The sequence below is a fragment of the Orycteropus afer genome, unplaced genomic scaffold (genome assembly GCF_000298275.1).
Source record: "Orycteropus afer afer isolate SDZICR_OR568_19922 unplaced genomic scaffold, OryAfe1.0 scaffold00049, whole genome shotgun sequence".
Lineage (NCBI taxonomy): Eukaryota > Metazoa > Chordata > Mammalia > Tubulidentata > Orycteropodidae > Orycteropus > Orycteropus afer.
In genome coordinates this window covers 10,216,891-10,236,087 of record NW_006921636.1, presented here as the reverse complement: position 1 = coordinate 10,236,087, position 19,197 = coordinate 10,216,891, and the positions used below count along the sequence as shown (strand labels likewise).

At 47.5% G+C, this 19,197-nt stretch overlaps 1 protein-coding gene across 1 annotated transcript in view; it reads right to left on the bottom strand.

Moving 5' to 3' along the window:
- The window catches only part of SLC13A3 (solute carrier family 13 member 3), an 87,281-nt gene that overhangs the window by 24,415 nt on the left and 43,669 nt on the right, over positions 1-19,197 (bottom strand). The window contains exons 4-7 of the mRNA XM_007938349.2: positions 10,728-10,794; positions 7,904-8,089; positions 3,245-3,370; positions 650-745 (exon numbers count right to left, since the gene is read on the bottom strand). Coding sequence (XP_007936540.1) covers positions 650-745; positions 3,245-3,370; positions 7,904-8,089; positions 10,728-10,794 — 475 coding nt within the window. The remainder of the gene's footprint in view (positions 1-649; positions 746-3,244; positions 3,371-7,903; positions 8,090-10,727; positions 10,795-19,197) is intronic.

The window sequence follows — 19,197 nt, the reverse complement described above, 5'->3', positions numbered from 1 at the left end:
GGAGCAGGGACAGACAGGAGGAGACAGACACACACACATGGAGCAGGGACAGACAGGAGGAGACAGACACACACACATGGAGCAGGGACAGACAGACAGGAGGAGACAGACACACACACATGGAGCAGGGACAGACAGACAGAAGGAGACAGACACACACACACGGAGCAGGGACAGACAGACACACTGAGAGGGGCAGACACAGAGAGAGAGGTGGGCAGAGAGACTCCTCAAGTGTTGGCGCAAATAGCTACCCAATATGCCCATTTCACAGATCAGGGAGCAAGGCCCAGACAGGGTTAGTGCTTTGCCCAAGGCCACACAGGAAGTTAATGGCAGAGCCAAACCTTGAATGCAGACCTTCTGCACTTGTTATTTTCACAATCTGGGAAGAATGCATTAAACAAGGCAGAGGTCTTGAAATCAGGGTGTCCTGAATACCAAGAGGAAGAGGCAGCATACACCCAAGTACACCTTGAGTGGCTCTATCGTCCTCAGATCTCCCACTCTGAAGGTCACAGGGTATCTAGTCTAGCACCAGGTTAAGAGACTGTGAAGGTCACCTCCCAGCCCTCAAGCTCCAGGCTCCCAGAGCCTCAGCTCCCATGGTCCTAGGGCCCAAGATAGGAGGTCCAAGAACCCCACATACTTGATGGGCCCTAGATTCTGGAATTCCTGCCAAATCATGGCTCGAGCCCTGTCTTCTGCACCAGCCTTGAACTCAGACTTCTTCTTCCTCCAGCCCCTGGAACAGAGAGTGGGGCAGTTAGGAGTGGCCACTGCCGCTCTGACTTCCCTCCCCCCAACACCACCATCACCTGGCCGAGCCACATTACCACTGTCCCCTTGGACACTGCAACAGCCTGATGACTACCTTCCTTTTTGAAAGCCAGTTCCTCCCACAAAAGTCTGGGTGATGCTTTGAAAATGAAAATCTGATCATTTGGCTCCCAGGCTTAAAGACACTAGTGGGTCAAACAAGTACCTGAATAAATAGATCAATTGATGGAAAAAAAAATTAAACTGCCCAGAAGTAGACCCAAACACGTATGGGCATTTAGTCTATGATAAAGTCGATGGGCTATTCAGCAAATGCAGGAGCGGATTACCCGATAAGCAAGGGAAGCAGGGGCTTACTTGTGCTTACTCCTAATCTGCAGTGAGCAGTTTCACATGTTCTTCTGCCACATCAGAGATGAACTCATGTGAAACTGTTCACTATAGATTAGTGAGTAAGCACAAGTAAGCCCCTGCTTCCCTTACTTACTGGGGGCTCCGTAGCTGTCAGGGATTATGAATTTGAAAAGAGGCTTTGAATCTGCAGGAAGGTGCTGTGGGGTTTGGAGACAGACAGATGCCAGCCATCCCTAGAAGCAGAATCTTCAATGTGAGAAAATGTGAAATTGCTTATTGGGTAATCCGACACTGAAGAAGGATCTCTGGTGGCATAGTGCCTAAGGCACTTGACTGCTAACCAGAAGGCTGGCGGTTCAAACCCACCAGCCACTCCTCGGAAGGGAGGTTGGGCAATCTACTTACATAGAGATACCGCCCTGGAAACTCAAGAAGGGGTCGGTATGAGTCAGGTCCGACTCGACGGCACATAACAACAACAATGACGACACTGAAGAAGTGGGTTATTAAGTTGGGACAATGGCTGACCATCTGGAACAAAAAGGAAGTTGTATCCAAACTCCTCGCTGTATGCTATAGCAAACAGATCAGACTTAAATGTGAAAAATAAAAGTACTAGGGACAAAGTGGGATTAGTCTTTTATAATCTCATAATGGGAAGACCTTTTTAAGGACAATTGCATAGTGCCTAAGGCATTTGACTGCTAACTAGAAGGCTGGCAGTTCAAACCCACCAGCCACTCCTCTGAAGGAAGGTTGGGCAATCTATCTCCGACATGGTACTGCCTTGGAAACCCAAGGAGGGGTCGCTATGAGTCGGGTCCGACTCAGTGGCAGTCAGTATAAGAAAAGATAAATAAATCTACCAAAAAATAATTGCTTTTATTCTACAGTGGAGAAAACACTATTTGCAAAGTCAAAAAACAAACCAGGGGAACAATATGCAGCTCATAGCATAGAATAAAGGCTCATCTTTCCAATATATAAAGAACACTGTAAATCAGTAAGACCAAGAACAACCATCCGGTTGGAAATGTACAAAGAATACGAACACACAGCTCAACAATTCACAGGAAAGGAAACACCAATGGCTCCCAAACATATGAAAAGTTGTTCAAATCATTTTCAATAGTATAAATGCAAATGATATTTTTCTTTTCAGATTGGTAAAAATCCCAGTTCACTACAGGGGAACAGACATTCTCATTGATTGTTACTGGAAAGCACATTAGTACAATTCTGACGGAGGACAATTTGACAATATCTGTTCAAATATAAATGTGTTTATACTCTGATCCAGAAATCTCAGGTCTGGAAATTTGTCTCAGAAAAAAAAAAAATCTTGCAAGTACACAAAATGTATCAAGGAAATATATTTGTATCTGCTTGTATTTGTTAAAGAAAACCCTGGAAGGATACTCAAGAAACCAATAAAATGCATCTCTGTTTTGAGGGATATACTGGGGGGAAAGGATACACATGGGCCCATATGGTTGGGAACAAGACTCACTGCCGAGTCTTGTATCGTTCTGATTTCTGGACCATACGTATGTGCTATCTATTTTATTTTTTAATCAAACACTGTACCCCCTTCTCTTCTGGCCATGAACATTCACCTCAGTTAAAGAACAATACCATTTAATAATTATGAATGATGGAAGCACATCTTGTTTGGTACAGAGGCAGGGAAAAAGGGAAACTCTCAAGGAGGTGCATTGGTCCAATAGCCACAGCAAGAGACAAACCACCGATTACCATGAGGGTGGCACAGGACTGGATGTGTTTAGCTCTGTTGTACATGAGGTGACCACCAGTGGAGGGGACTCCATGGCAATTAGCAACCACAGCAACATTCACCAAGGGTTCGGGCGTGGCAAGTGAGTCACATACGTTACCCACAATCCCCACCCCCAGGAGGTTAGGACCGCTATAATCGCCGCATGGGTCCTAACTATAATGATAAGCCTTGGTTTACACTGCAGCACCACAGGCTTCAGAAGGCCTTTTCCCTCTCGAGTGAGGCAGGTGGGATGCAAACAGTTCAGCCTGGCCCCAAAGCTTGCTGTATTTCTTCTTCCTCACACCACCTCCCGAGAATAAAACCAAGTACCTCACGGTTATTCCCCCATACAGGAAGGAGATCCAAAGCCAGCCCACCAACAGGAACAGCAGCATGAGTGGAAAGGCGAAAATGAACCAGGAGCCAAAGTTCACCAAGTCGCACTGTGGGAAGAAACTGGAGAATAGGAGGACATGAAAACCAATTTGGGGGAGCGGGTGGGAGATACATGCAGTGATGGATCAAAAGAGGAGTGAACCGGGCCCCTGGGAGTGTTGCAGGAAAAGAGTTTTCCATATCTTCTAACACAACCGAAAAACCAAACCGAACTCCCTGCCATTGGGTCGATTCGGACTCATACTGACCCCCATTGGGTTTTCCAGGCAGTAAATCTCTACGGAAATGACCGTCCCATTTTCCTTTCCAGGAGTGGCTGGTGGGTTTGAACCACCAACCTTTTGGTTAGCAGTCTAGTGTTTTAGGCACTGTGCCATGAGATCTCCTTCTCCTAATAGGAGATACCCCTTTTTCTCTTCTTTGGAGGGGATACTGAGTTTCTGATGTAGTGGGACCGTAAATGCACTCCAGGGTCAAAAACTCAATGGCTCCTGGGGCCAGAGAGGTAACCCGAGGGAGTGAAGCACGCCATATTGGAGATGGGGAAACTGAGCAGCAAAGGCTCCATCAAATGGAGCACTGGGCTCCCCCTACTGTTGCCATGCGAGAGTGCAGGCTTAGTGAGGTTTTTACTGGAAATCATGTGAGGTTTAATTGTTGGCAATTCATGAAAGTGTTCTTTAAAGATTGTGGGAGCAAGAGAAATCTGTGGACTACAACCTCTGCCCTACTCACTGTAAGTCCTCATGGACCCTGCAAGTCCTGCCCAAACTATGTCGACGGCTCTGCATGCTTTCTCTGCCAAACAGTCCAGCCTCAGCTTTGTTAAGGCATGCTCTAGCCTGAAAGGGTTAATGGCAATAACATTCAGTGTTGGTGAAAGTGTAGAAAACCAGGCCCTGGCATGGGTAACTCCCAGGGCCTGTCCTTGGGAACAATCTTTTTCTGGAGGGAAATTTGGTAAAATGCCTTCAGAGCCTTGAACATGCTAGGCCCTTTCTTTTACCCAGATATCCTGCTACTAAAATATATCTCAAAATAGAAAAGCCGAAGTGGGGTGGAGGAGATGTGTGCTGGATCGGGAAAGCAAGCAAGTAAATTACACAATAATATGTTAGGCGTTCTTTCAGCAAAAGTAGGGACACAAAGCCACTCATACAATAAACAACAACCATCACACAATAAGCAAACCAACTGAAATATGGGCAGTTGTTGCAAAACAAACAAATGAATAAGGAAAATTATTTGTACTTAAACCCTACCTAGTGGGACTCTGGTAACATAGTGCCTAAGGCACTTGACTGCTAACCCACCAGCCACTCCTCGGAAGGAAGGTTGGGCAATCTACTTCCATAGTGATACCGCCTCGGAAACCTAAGGAGGGGTCGCCATGAGTCGGGTTCGACTCGACGGCACATAACAACAACAGTGGGATTCTGGGAGAGTTTTCTTTCTTTTCTAAATTTTCTACAAGGAACAAGTATGACTTTTGTAGTAAGACAGAAAAATGACAAATTTTTTAAAAACAATCAAACTATCAACCAGGGTATGGCCAGTTCACATTTTCCATAACAGCAAAATAGAATAATATGAAGACACAAGAACAATGAAAATGGCCATTAGTAAAGTATGACACCCAAAATGGAATAATTTATAGCCATTAAAATAATATTTCAAAAAAATATATATTAATGACAAAATGGGCAAACAGTATGATGATAATTAATGTTGAATGTGTTTGTATATTTATTTAATCTTTGTTCACAGAAAAGACTAAGAATATGCTAAAATACTAAGAGTGAGATTGAAGGTATTTCAAATTTTAATTTTTCCCATGTATTTTCTGAGTGTTCCATATTGTGCCCATATCATTTATATGTTGAATAAAGTAATGCAGTGCATTTTGGGAACAAAGGGTAGCCACTCCCCCATCTCCCCAGGCTTCTCAGCTGAAGGATCAGAGCTTTACATTCCTTGACATTCCTTTTAAATCCTCTCCTTCCAGACCAGAGCGCCCAAGTTTATGTCATCAGATGGTGCAGACAGTTTGCATAGAATGTGCATCTAACTTACTCAAAGTCCTCCATGTTTGAGATTTCTACTTACAGCTCCAGATTTTTCTCCTGAATTCCTTTTAGGGTTGGAACAAAGTCCTGATCACATCAGGGAAGGCAGGCAGCCTGAAAACCCTCTGACACCAGCCCCCGCCCCCATTCTCCCCATCCCCAACTCAGGATCTGCCGTGGTTTCTACCCAGACCCCTAGAGCCCATGCCTTCTTGACCCAGGATGGGCTCCCACGAGTCCTGGTGCCAAACTACTAGCTTCCTCCCAGCAGAACAACACGGCCAATTTTCCCTCCTTCAGCCTCATAGGTTTTTGATTCTTTAGTTGAGCATCAGGTGAAGGAGTTGGCCAGCATGGGGCTATGTTGAATACCAAATACTTTTTGCTCTTGGTTGTTGTCATAATGTTGAATTTCACCTGAACTCTGTGGTAATAGGAAATAGTGACAGTTACCGTAATCCTCCACTCTGTGTGCAGGAGAAGAGCTTACTGCAAATAACCACCTTTTCCATAGCACTAGGTAAGGCTCACAGATGCCCCCTTGTCTAATTGTGACACCCAAACCCAAACCCACTGCCATCAAGTTGATTCCAATTCACAACAAGCCTAGGGGACAGAGTAGAACCGCCCCATTGGGTTCCCAACTGTAAATCAGAAGCAGACCACGTCATCTCTCTCCCGCAGAGCAGCAGGTGGGTTCGAACGACCGACCTTTGGTTAGCACTGAGTGCCTTAACCACTATCCCACCAGAGCTCCTTAGGCCAGACACAGACCCCTCAAATTCCTCATCTTGCTCTCATGAACGAGTAACTAAATTGCCTGTCCCCATTGATCAATCAGAAACAAAGTGCTTGCTAACCAAACTTGTTAAGCTTCTCCTCCCAAGCCCCTGAACTTTGCCCATCTTCAGCCTGAGCAAACATACTCACCTTCTTCAAAGGCCCTCAGCGTAAAACATTATGATTTGCTTCCAGTGATGCTGCATGCTCATCCCACTGCCCCACACCTGGGTTTTTTCCTAGTCTTGTTTACTCTCAACTGTATAAAAGGTAACACTTTTGCCCTACTTCTTTGACACGATCGCAGATATTATGAGCTGGGTTCTCCCGATTGTACCCTCTCCCCCACTATTACAGGCATCCCCCTCCCTTTCCCCCCTTTCTTTCAGAAGAAAGCTTCTCCCTGTCAAAGTTTGGGTTTGGCTTTTATTTGACAGTTCGTCAGCCAAATGCTGCTTTGTGCATTCATGGAGATGAATGAACATAGAATGTGTGTCTGTGCAAAGGAATCTTAGAAACCCAGCCTCTCAGAATGCTGGGGTCTTGAAATCCTAGAAACAAAATCTTGAAATGCTGGATGGTTTCGGATCTTAGAGCCAAGAGGCGACAAGTCCTGCAGTCTGGGGGTCCTCCCTGCTCACTCCTGCACCTGGGCAGTGGCTCCCTGAGGCTCTCAGCGATGTGGAGGGGTTACCTCCTGGCAGACTCCATTCCATCCCTGGACCATGCTCTTGGTCAGAGAGCTTCCCACAGGAGCTTACAGCCGCAGACCACCACCAGCAGCTGAAAGTGTATGCCCAGCGCGTCCCTCTTCAATTCTCAACTTTCCAGCGATCATCTCGATCCCCATCTCGCTTGAGTCCTGACAATGGGGCTAAAGCAGCCTTAAGCTGGTCTCCTGTGATCTTATCTCCTCACACCCGCCCCTCCGCCCTCCAGGCTCAGCCAGCCCAAGCATTTTGCTGTTCCCTGAAGCTCCCAGGATTGTCCCCACCTCAAACCCTTTGTACAGCAAGTCTCCTGGTTAGGAACCTCTGACTTATGGACAACTCGTACTTGCTCTTGAACATTATACAAATTTGCATACTTTGGAACGACAGTAGCTCTGGTGGAGCAGTGGTTAAAACATTTGGCTGCTAACCAAAAGGTTGGCAGTTTGAACCCACCAGCGGCTCTGTGGGAGAAAGATGAGGCATTCGGCTTCTGTAAAGACTTAGAGGTTTGGGAACCCTTTGGGGCAGTTCTGCTCTGTTCTATAAGGTCGCTATGTGTTGGAATCGACTTGATGGCTGTGGGTTTGGGTTTGAAATGATTGAACCAATCCACGCTTGAAACAAATTCTTTATCACGATCACCTTCACTTGTTGCATATGTTGTTGTTGTTATGTTGCATATGCTGCTTTTAAATCATTGAAAAGGCTTTAAGCCTTTTCTTGCACTAACGTAAGGCTAAGTAAGAACCATGTGCACCTGCTATGAGACCTACAAATGCCTAAAGACACACTTAGGAACAGATCTTGTTCGTAACCTGGGGACTGCCTATACTGGCTATTCCTTGTGTCTGCCATGTTTTTTCCCACCTAGGTGTGCATGTGACTCCCTCCCTCTGTTCAAACACTGTCTTCTATGAGAGGACATCCCTGACCAACCTATATACAAAACAGCACCTGCCCCTTCTTCCCCCACATCCTGCTTTCTTTCTAACTTACCCACGCCCCGGCGCTGGGTGGGAAACACCTGCTTTTACCTCTTGAGCTGGCCAAGCAGGATGAGGTTGGGGAGCGTGCCCGTGAGGGTGGCAGTGCCCCCGATGCTGGCTGAGTATGGGATGGAGATAAGGAAGCCTTTCCAGATGTTCCTGCGGTAGTCCTCCTCCTTCTTGGAGTCGGTCTGCACATCCAGAGGTGCCTCCACTTCATCAGGGCAGTCTTTGCTTTAAACAAATCCAAACAGCACATTGAGAAGACATTCGGAATTTCTGGCCTCCTGGGGAGACAGGTCACACGCTGAAGGGGGACACGGGGGAAGGGCTAAATGGTCTTCCTAGATGGCAGTTTGGCACCGGTATTTAAAACCTTTAAATGTGCACCCCCTCCAGCTCCCTTATTCTACTCTAAGGATTTGTCCTAATGAAATCATTGGACAAGTGTTTTACGGGTGGTACAAGGGTGCTCACCACGCCCTTAAATGTCATTTAAAATGGAAAACAACCTAAATGCCCAGCAGAACAGGACTGGCTAGATAAAGATGATCTTTTTTTCAGGATGGGTTGCCAATGGAGCTTTTAAAAGGATGATGTACATGGGTGTTTATTAAGATGACCAATGTCCACCACGCAAAATAAAGTGAAAAAGCAGGCAACGGCACTACATAGTTTTCTTATTTAAAAACTGTCCACATATTTTTAAGGAGCTCTAGTGGTGTAGTGCCTAAGGCATTTGACTGTTAGCCAGAAGGTTGGTGGTTCAAACCCACCAGCAGCTCCGTGGAAGGAAGATGGGGCAATCTACTTCTGTAAAGATTTACCGCCTTGGAGACCCAATGGGGGTTGCTATGTGTTGGAATCGACTCAATGGCAGTCAGTTTGGTTTTTTGGTTTTATCCACATCTTTTAGGCACGTAGGCACAGTCTGAGAAGTCCAGAATACCAGGCACAAAACTGTTCTGTTGCCTTTCTTGGGGGTGGAGTTGTAGATTTTTTTTCTTTCTTGCATTTTTGGGAAAATTTTCTTTGTGAAGTTGTTGCTAGGCGCCACCGAGTCAGCTCTGACTCCTAGTGGCCCCACGTGCAATAGAACGAAACCACCACTCGTCTGTCAGTGTGTCCTGCTATGGTGGCTTGCGTGTTGCTGTGACGCTGGAGGCTATGCCACTGTTTCAGATACCAGCAGGGTCATCCATGGTGGACAGGTTTCAGTGAAACTTCCGGACAAAGGCAGGCTAGGAAGAAGGCTGGGGCTGTCCACTGCTGAACAGATTGGCCACTGAAAACCTCATGAATAGCAGCGAAACACTGTCTCATATATTTGTGTGTACAGAGAGACAGCAAGAAAGTGAGAATGGGGTCCACTCAACTGTCTTAAAGGCTGCCTCCGAAGGGAGGAGCTGAATACTTCTTTCTTTTTGTTTGTGGTTGTTGTTAGGTGCCGTCGAGGATTTCTGTTAAAATTGCCCCTTCCTGCCCACCAGCCCTGCCCTGTATCCCCCTTCCCTGCTCATTCCCCTCCGTGGAACTTGCCAACCATCTGACATACCATGAATTTTCCTCAGTTATTCATTTCTTGTCACTGGACTCTAAGCTCCACCAGGATTCTTGTCTGTTCATTGCTGTACCCCCCACATCCAGACCACTGGCTGGCTCATTGCACCCCAAAAACCCACTGCAATCAAGTTGATTACAACTCACAGTGACTCTATAGGACAGAGTTGAACCGTCCCATAGGGTATCCAGGGCTGTAAATCTTTACGGAAGCAGACTGCCTCACTTTTCTCCCATGGAGCAAATGGTGGGTTTGAACTGCTCATCTTTCAGTTTGCAGCTGAGCAATTTAACCACTGTGCCACTAGGTTCATTGTAAGCTCTGGATAAATATTTGTTGAATGAATGAATGTAACAGACCTTGGTTCCCTGCTGCCTCATCATTAGTAAATCAAGATGGCAGTGCCATTAACAAGGGCTACCAGGTGCATTTGTATGGCCTGCTTTATCAATATATCTCATTAACTCTCAAAACAGCCCTGTAAGGTGGGTTCCAGTATCACGCCCAGTTGATAGGTAAAGACTAACTGAGGCTCAGAGAGGTTAAGTGACTTGTCCAAGTCACACAGCTGGTATGTGGTAGAGCCAGGATTCAAAATCAGGTCTACATGACTCCAAACTCATAATCTTAACAATTCTGTCATCATGCAAAGAATACTGAAGATTACATGTGATGTTGTCAATGTGAAGAGATGTTCCAAGTCATTTAAAAACTAAGAGTTACCCTCGAGTCGATTCTAACTCATGACAGTCCTATGTGTGTCCAAATAGAACTGTGCTCCGTTGGGGCTTCAGTGGCTGATTTTTTTTGGCAGTAAATTGCCAGACCTTTCTTCCAAGGCCTCTCTGAGTGAACTCAAACCTCCAACCTCTCAGCTAGCAGTTGACTGCGATCATCCCACCCAGGGACTCCTTCCAAGCTGTGCAGATGTGAGGAATTATGATTGTCCCATAGGAGAGTTTTTCTCCTTAGACCTCTGGATGTTATAGGCACCCTTGTCCTCCTCAACTCCTTTGGCCAGGTGGTTGTTCTTTCCTGCTCTCTTGGGTCCCTCCTTTCAAGGGGAAAGCACCTAAGATTCTCAACCTCATAGACCTTTAGGGACTTAATGCAGTCCTCTCCCTGTTCCACGTCATCACATTTTTTTAAGGAGGCTGCAGAGGCCTGTGCATGGTGGAACTTGAGCATTAGGCCATTTGGAGAAAGACTGGGGGGTGGGGAGGTGGGAGGGGCATTGATTGCGGCCATTGACTTCTTGGTCATCCCTTGGATCAAGCCCTGGTTCCTCTATGCATTTCATCAGGGACTCACTCTTCTGTGCTGGCAAAAAATGGCATCTCCGTGGGCACGGTGTGCAGGCCGTTTCTCTGTGCAGCAGCTAGGAGGAAAGAGCACGATGCCTTTAGTGTAACACAGCAGCAGGACAAGAGTGGTCAATCAAAAAGCCTTCCTCACGCCTTGCAGCTAAATGACAGATTGGTTCACTAAATAATGACTCTCACCAGTGAGGACTAGGCTACTTTAAAAAATCAACTATATGAGACCAAATGGTCAATACTTCACTTTAAAACAAAGATGAGAATGTAAGGGGACAGGGGGACTAGATTAATGGAAATAGAACAACCAGAATGGAAATAGTGAGAATGCTCATGCATTGTGAAAAATGTAACCAGTGTCACAGAACAAAGGGTGTAGAAAGTGTTGAATGAACTGCTGTGTAAAACCTTCAGTGAAAACACAATAAAATATCATTAAAAAAAATTATTCAGGCTCCTTTCCTTGCCAAGGATTCCATATTATTCATTGAATCCAGAAAAAAGCTATCCTCCTGACCCATTCATACATGGAGATGGCCTCAGGCCTGTAGGCTGGAAATTAGCTGCAAGGCTGGTTGACAACCAATAACTCAAGCCCTAGGCTTACCTAGGGATGCCAGAGTGATACTTGGAAAAGACTATGTATGAGTGGTCATGGATACACAATGTGAATGGTGATGCCAATTGCCTAGCATTCAGTCATTCAAAAAGCGTTTCTTGAGCACCTACTATGTGTTACTGACTACGACCTCAGAGTACCCAGTGAATAATAAAAGACAAGGTCCCTGTTCCCATGGAGATTATATTCTAGAAGGGGAGAAAATCAACAAGTAAAGACAAGTTCAGGTAGTGAAGAATGCTATGGGGGAATGAACTGGGTAATATGATGGAGAGTGCCTGGCAGAGTGGGGAGGGGAAGCAGGGAGGGCTACATGTGACCAGGTCATCAGGAAAGACGCTAGGAGCCAATGCCATTTGACCGATGACCTCCGAATCCCAAGGAGCCCGTTATATGAAGAGCCCTGGGAAGATGGTTCCAGGCAGCAGGAGGAGTGGCTCAAAGGCTCTGAGGTCAGGAGAACCTTAGCACCTTCCAGAAATTAAAGAGCAGTGTGCTGAGGAAACAGGGAGTAGGGAGGACTTTGACTTCTCCTGAGTCAGACGCAGAAGATGCTATAGAGGAGTGTTTGAAGAGGGACAGGACAGGATCTGACTTGTATTTACATTACCCCGGGAAGGTCCAGCAGTGTTTTGGAGTCAAGAACAATGGGAAGAATGAAAAGTCCCCGCAGGTGGGATCACCACCAAGGGATGGGGACCCAGCCCTGAAGGTTGGATACGTGGTTGGTGGTTAAACACATGGATTCTGGGTTAAAATCACGGCTCCATCACTCACTCACTATGTGGCCTAGGTCAGTGGTTCCCAACCCACCCTGATTCTGCATCCAGGGGACACTGGGCAATGATTATCTGGAGACATTTGTGGTTGTCACCATTAGGGAGGAAGTGTTACCGGCATCTCATGGGTAGAGGCCAGGGATGCTGCTAAATATCCTATAAGGCACAGGACGGCCCTGCCCCCCAACAAAAGATTACCTCGTGCAAAAATTCAGCAGTGCTGGGGTTGAGAGACCCTGGTTCAGAGAAAGCCCTCCATTGCTCTGTACCTGTTCTTTACCTTGGAAAATGCAAATAACTGTTCTAGCATTTAACAGGGAGGTGAACACTAGCAGGGATTTAGTAAATGTGGAGAGAGAAGGGGGAGAGCAGGCCCTGACATCAGAATCTGACCTGATACCCAGAGCCGGGCCATTTTTGTCCTGTTGGACCTAAGCAACCCTGCAGAATACTAGTCTCAGACTCTGATCAAACAAGACAAAGCAAGACCGCTCATAATCTTGTCTGAGCACAATGATAAACAAGGTCATTGCACCAGACACAGAATCCCCAGCCTCTCTCTCCTCGCCAGGTGAGTGACAGCCACTTCTTCCAATCACTGAACCGCCGCTGCTTCTGACAGCCCCCAGTCTCGAGCAGAGCCCCACTTCCGCAGACCCTTCCCCAGCACATCGTGGGTTCCTTCTGGCACCCTCTTAGGCAACACCCCCTGTTCCCACTGGGTGGCTTCTCCCTCACTGCAGCTCCTAATCAGCTGAAATTCACTTAACTCAGGTGTGTTCCTGGCAGTCTTGCTGAAGGGCTGTGATACTCTGAAAGGAATGTCAGCAGGGAAAAAAAGTCTTTTGTTTGTATGTGGGATTCTCCCACACGAAGAAACCAGGCTGCCTATGGGCCAGTGCTGTTCTGTCATATAGGGGCCTGTGTGTCAGAACCGACTCCACAGCACACAACGACTCAGCCACTGGCCTGAGGGTCTGGATGCCAGCCTCGGCTCTCTCCTGCCTCAGCCAGTGGCCTTGGGGAAGACCTCTCTCAGGGCTGCCTCATTTGCTGGTACCAGGATTCCACGCATGTGCCATTTTTACTGTGCCTGAGGAGGGCCCTGCTGATCGCCAGCAGGGGTCTAAGGGCTAAGGGTCAGGTCAGCTTGCCCCGGGCCACGGTGAGGAAGGTCTCAGAGCTCCCGTGATGGGGACATACGTCCACATGCAGAGCACGAGACTGGAGCCCAGGCCACTGAAGCAGGAAGTGGAGGGCAGTTAATAGCACACTGGTGGGGAAGGGGACAAAGTCACTCCCCAGGGGATAGCCAGACAGGAAGAGCTCTGACCTAGTGACTCCACAGCCCCATCCCTCTCTGCACCTTCACACCCCAGGGGACTGGCTGCTACACAGCCCCAGGCAGCCACAGCACCTCAGGTACAGCTCATAGCAGACCTTGATCCTGGCTGCACACTGCAATGATAGAAGTCCAACCCCACCCCCATAAATCCTAGTTTAGTGGCTCTGGAAGGGGCCTGGGCCGCGGTGCTTTTTAAAAGCTGTGCAGATTACTCTTACACGCTGCGGAGAACCACTGGCCTGAAGTCACGGATGTGGAAACTGAGGCTGCCCATGCTTTTAGAGGGGGCTGGTGCTGACCAGTTTGCCACAGTCCTCACCCGGCCCTCTCACTCGTTCATGGAACCTCGATGCTGCCAGCATCGGAGTGACAGCCTCATCTGTCCTTGACTTGCTCTAAACAGGCCAGTGACGGTATGCACACAGAAGTCTATAAACAGTCATTTCCGTTAGCCTCTGGGGTTGCATGGGGTGGGGCAGGAGCTGCCCTTTTGCTTAATGTAAATGAATAAACCAGTCCTCGCCTCATGGTGACCCCTGTGCGTCAGAGCAGAACCGGGCTCCACAGTGCTTCCAATGGCTGGTTTTTCAGTCGCAGACCACCAGGCCCTTCTTCCAAGGTGGACTCAAACCTCTGGCCTTTCAGCTGGCAGTCAAGCACATTACCCGATTGCACGATCCGGGGACTTTATGCAAAAGAGTGATGTGTGCGTTTTCAAAACCAAGTATTATTTTTCTAAAGATGATGATGATGAGAAAGCTAATGGAGATAAAGCTGAAAAAGCAGGAAAGCCAAGATGCTGAGTGCCTTTAACCATTTACCCATGGTCCGCCCCGTGCTTCCTGTGGCCCCAAGGGACCCCAAGTGATCCAAGAGACCGCGCAGATACAGGCCAGTGGGGCAAAGTCTCTAGAGGCTCTGACTTCTATGGGTCCACAAATCACTGGCTGCCAGGACCTCAGGATTATGTAAGGCCTTGTTCAAACAGCAGCAGGCCAGCAGGGGGATGAAGAAATTTTCCGTCTGTCAGCTTGCAGCAGCCTCGGAACAGCCTTGGAGAGCTGCTGCTGTGGGTGCCATGGAGTCGGTTCCGACGCATGGTGACCCTATATGACAGAGGGCAACTGCCCCAGAGAAACCTAGGCTGAAATCTTTACAGAACCACATAGCCACTGATGGGTTCGAACCACTGACCCTTTAGTTAGCAGCTGATGCTTTAAGCATTGTGCCCAGAACCCCATTTTGTAACTGTGTGACATCTAGGGAAACTGAGGCCCAGAAAAGAGGATTAAAGTTGGGAGCAGGATGGCCCAACAGGTTAGAACCCAGAACTGTGGATTCCTCGCCCCCTCAATCCTGCCCCATTCCCAAAGGCACCTGGGAGGGGCAGCAGACGCCTGTACTCACAGCTCTGTTGTTGGGGGCCACTAGGCAATTCCGACTCCCAGGACCCCATGTGATGCACTAGAGAGGCCCCATGGGGTTGCCTCAGGTGCAATCTTTGTGGAAACAGATCACCAGGTATCTCTCACAGAGGCTGCTGGCAGGTTCTAACCGCCGACCTTTCAGGCAGCAGCCGAACATTTAACCACTGCACCACCAGGGCTCCTTAACTTTATCTACTCTCCCCCATAGTACTGAAATGTTCTTGCAGTTTGGCACACAGCAGGCCCCAGAGACGACCACCAGCTCCCAAGCTAGGCGGGTTTATATCTGCTTCATTTAATACGTACAAATAATCTAGAAGGTAAGCATTATCATCCCTATTTTATGGAAGAGGGAACCAAGGCCTAGAAAAAGTAAGTAACGGGCCCACTCATTCACTTGTTAGTTCATTCCACACATTTAGTGCACACCTATGTGGGCCAGTGTCCTAGGGGCACAAGGTGACCCCAGTGAAGAATGTTCAAGGACGTGATAAAGACTGACAATGCCCAGCTTGGGGTCTATGGGGTGACAGGTAAGTAAACAAACCCCTCCCAACTACAAGTGCTAGGAAACAGAAACTTGTGTCAAGGCCTAGGGTCTCGTTACCTGCTCCCCACCTCTGGACATATTATAATACAGTTTCTATGCATATTAACCACTTACTACGTTCCCCGAGTTCATTTCTGTTTTGGTTCCCTAGTGCCACTCTGACAGGAATCTACCAAAAATGACATGGCCTTAACAAACAGGAGTTTATTCTCTTACAGTTTGGAGGTTTTTAAGTCCGAGTTCAAAGCGCCAGGCTCTAGGGGCTGGGTGAAAGCCCCTCAACCTTGGGCTTCAGCTCTGCCTCTTGCTCCCGGCCCTCTGAAGCTAGAGGCATCTCTTCACTCAGGCAGCTACTGGCTGCTGAGGCTAACAAGCTCAAGGTTGACAAATAAAATGGCACAGTCCCAATGTTACCAAACCACACGGCAGGCCATTCATTCAAGTCCATTGAAAGTCCCAAGGTCGGCAGAGCATGGCAGGCTGCTGAACAACAACATGGTTACATGCAGGGTTCAAGTGTGCCATAAGCTAGAGACCAGTCTCAAAGCTGCTGCTTATATACGGGAAACAGACCACATCCCCAAAGCAGCTACTCAGCTGCTTGTGGTAGATCCCACCATGGAGCTGATTGCCAGTCTCATGGAAAATAACTACCACCAGCTGCCCAGCCACTCAACCAGGCCCAACCAAGCTGACACACAAACTTAACCACCACAATTACCATGTAAACTTCACACTCATATACATGAAATGCAAGGTTTCATCCTCATTTTATAGATGAGAAAAGAATCTCAGAAGGTAGCTTAGTGTATGAGTGAAGAGAGGAGGAGGAGGGCAATGCTTCACCCCCATCTAGAAGACTGCACTTCAACAGTGGCATCTTGGGCATCCTAAGGGAAGAGATGGATGGAGAGCCAGCCTTCTTGGGGCAGAGGAAAGGGAGGGAAGGAGTCTCAGAGCTTAGATTCAAAAGCCAGCTGGGCCACTTACTGGTTAAGGGACATTGGACAGATGACATCACCACTTTGAGCCTCAGTTTCTTCCTCTGTAAAATGGGGATGATCACAGCCCCTCCCCTGCAGGGCTGCCGTGGAGGATCCAATGGGACCATGAAAGTAAAAGGACTTTGGAGAAGCCACCATCCACATGACCTGCAGGTCCCCCAGACAGTGGAGAGCAGAACTGGGTAAAGGAACTACTGAGAGTAGCAGGACCACCCTCTGAGGCTGAGGACCCCTGGGAGTTTGTCCAGAGACTGTCCTAGTCTCTGCTTTCCTCTGTACCAAGCACCATGACACAGCGCTTATAAGCACAGAGACCAGATGCAGATAGCTCAGCAATGAATCCGCCATCTTACTTGGGCAAATCATTTCTCTTCTCTGAACCTCAGTCTCCTCATCTATAAAATGGGGATCATGAGAATTAACTAAACTGAAAACCAAAACCAAACTCACTGTCTTTGCTGGTGGTAGTTATTTTCCATGATGAGACTGGCAATTAGCTCCATGGTGGGATCTACCACAAGCAGCTGAGTAGCTGCTTTGGGGATGTGGTCTGTTTCCCATATATAAGCAGCAGCTTTGAGAATGGTCTCTAGCTTATGGCACAGTTAAACTCTGCATGTAGCCATGTTGTTTTTCAGCAGCCTTTGAGATTGAGTCGACTCCAACTCTTAGCGACCCCCATTGGGTTTCCAAGGCTATAAATCCTTACGGAAGCAGACTGCCCTATCTTTCTTCCATGGAGCAGCTGGAGGATTCAAACCACTGACCTTTGACTAGCATAAACTAATGAGTATGAAAAATTTAGCCCAGGGCCAGGCATATGGCAGGGCCCTGGAAAATAACAGCTACCATTCTCATTGTTGTTGTTCCTATGGGTGTCTCTCAAGAACTTAAAGCCCCGGAGAGCCTCCTTGAACCTGCCCTGGTCCCGCCAACAGAACCTTCATTCCCACCACCCCTGCCCTCACTGTGAACCACCTGGACAGAACACACAAACCGGGCAAAAGGGAAAACCTCTCTCTGTCCTGGAATCAGCCTTGTTTTAAGTCTTAGGAGCTGATCATTAACCAATTCCTGCCCTCTGACCCCACCGCCTGCAGACGTAGGGACCTGCCCCTACCCCCTGGGGCCTTCTGCCTCCCGAGTCCGTACAGCATTTGGGGCAGAGGCTGGTTTTGGCCTCAAAACTAACTTGGCGTGTGACCTTATGTAAGAAAGACCCTTCCCCTTCCTGGTCCTTGGGGCTCTTCTTTTGTGGAAAAAGTGACAACTCGACTACTTTTGAGGAAAAACCTTGTGTGGGGAACAGAATAAGGTTAAGAATACACACTGTGAAGTCAGCCAGCCTGGGCTCAAGACGCTAGAGCTTGATAGACCTGCATTATTCATGTAAAAATTGTAGAACTGGCAAATGGTTTGTTATGTTCACTTACACACACACACACACGCACGCATGCACACACGCACTCCAGACCCCTGCTTTGAGATTTTACATTCTTTTTTTCAATTCCTCAATTTCCATTGCTCTAAAAGAGACCAATGCCAGCTCCACCTTGTACAGATGGCAGGTTCTGAGACAAGCATGGTAGGAAGCACTGCTCTACCAGCGTTATCCGGTAGTGTTACTCAGAATCCATCTTTGTCCCGCAGAAGCACTGATGGGTTCAAACTGTCTACCTTTTGGTTAGTAACCCAGTGCTTAACCGCTGTATCACCAGAGCAGGGCACAGTCCTTGCAAAAGAGACCACCTGCCCCACAAAGTCTGAAATATTCACTATGTGGTCAGAAAACGTTTGCCAGCCCCTGCCGTAAAGTACCCCTTCTCTTCCACATGGAAGACTTTGACCTTGCAGAGACCCTGGCTCCGCGGCTTTACAACAGTGTGATTCTGGACATTTGACTTCACTGCTCTGAGCCATGTCTGTACAGTACTTACAGTTGTTTCTAGCTTCCAGGACAGCTGTGGAAATACAACAAGCAGGGCCACTGAGTGCACGATGGGGAAATACTCACACCACTAGCAGTCAGAGAGAAGAACTCAGTTGGCGCATGGATCCACATTTAAGTTTTTAGTAGATCTATATTAAGTTTAATGCATATTTAAAATCACCAGGAGTTGAGTGAATAGAACTCCTCAATCCATGGCATGTTAGCAATATTCGTAGCATAAGGTCTCTCTTATTATTTTAGTCCCTGGTGTCCCCATTTCCCACACCCAACTTTCCCATAGCTCTCATTCTGATGTGTTTAATGGGTAGCTTTTCATCTGTTTGGTTTTTTGCAAGATGTTTTGTCATTTGTGTGTGAGTCTATATTTAATTTACATAATGGTATTGTGTTCTATATCTCCCCCAATTACAGCGACATTTTTATGAAATATAGCTATGTAACTAACATGCTGCTCTAATCCTTTCCTCCTAAAAGCAGATGAGCACTTGACGCTGGGTACCTGTCACATCTCATCTACCTCCTGACTCCACCATAGATAGTGAGCAGTGAACGTCCTCATCGGGGTCCCCTTACAACCCTGAATATGACTTCCTTTGGCATCTGCCTCCGGGAGCAAAACTAATGGGCTACAGAGCATGCGCACAGTTAATTTGATTAAATACTTCCGAAATGCTTTTAAGAAGGCTGGCCCAATAAGGCAAGAAGGGGAAATCAAAGGCATCCAAATTGGTAAGGAAGAAGTCAAACTATCCCTATTTGCTGATGATATGATCCTATACCTAGAAAACCC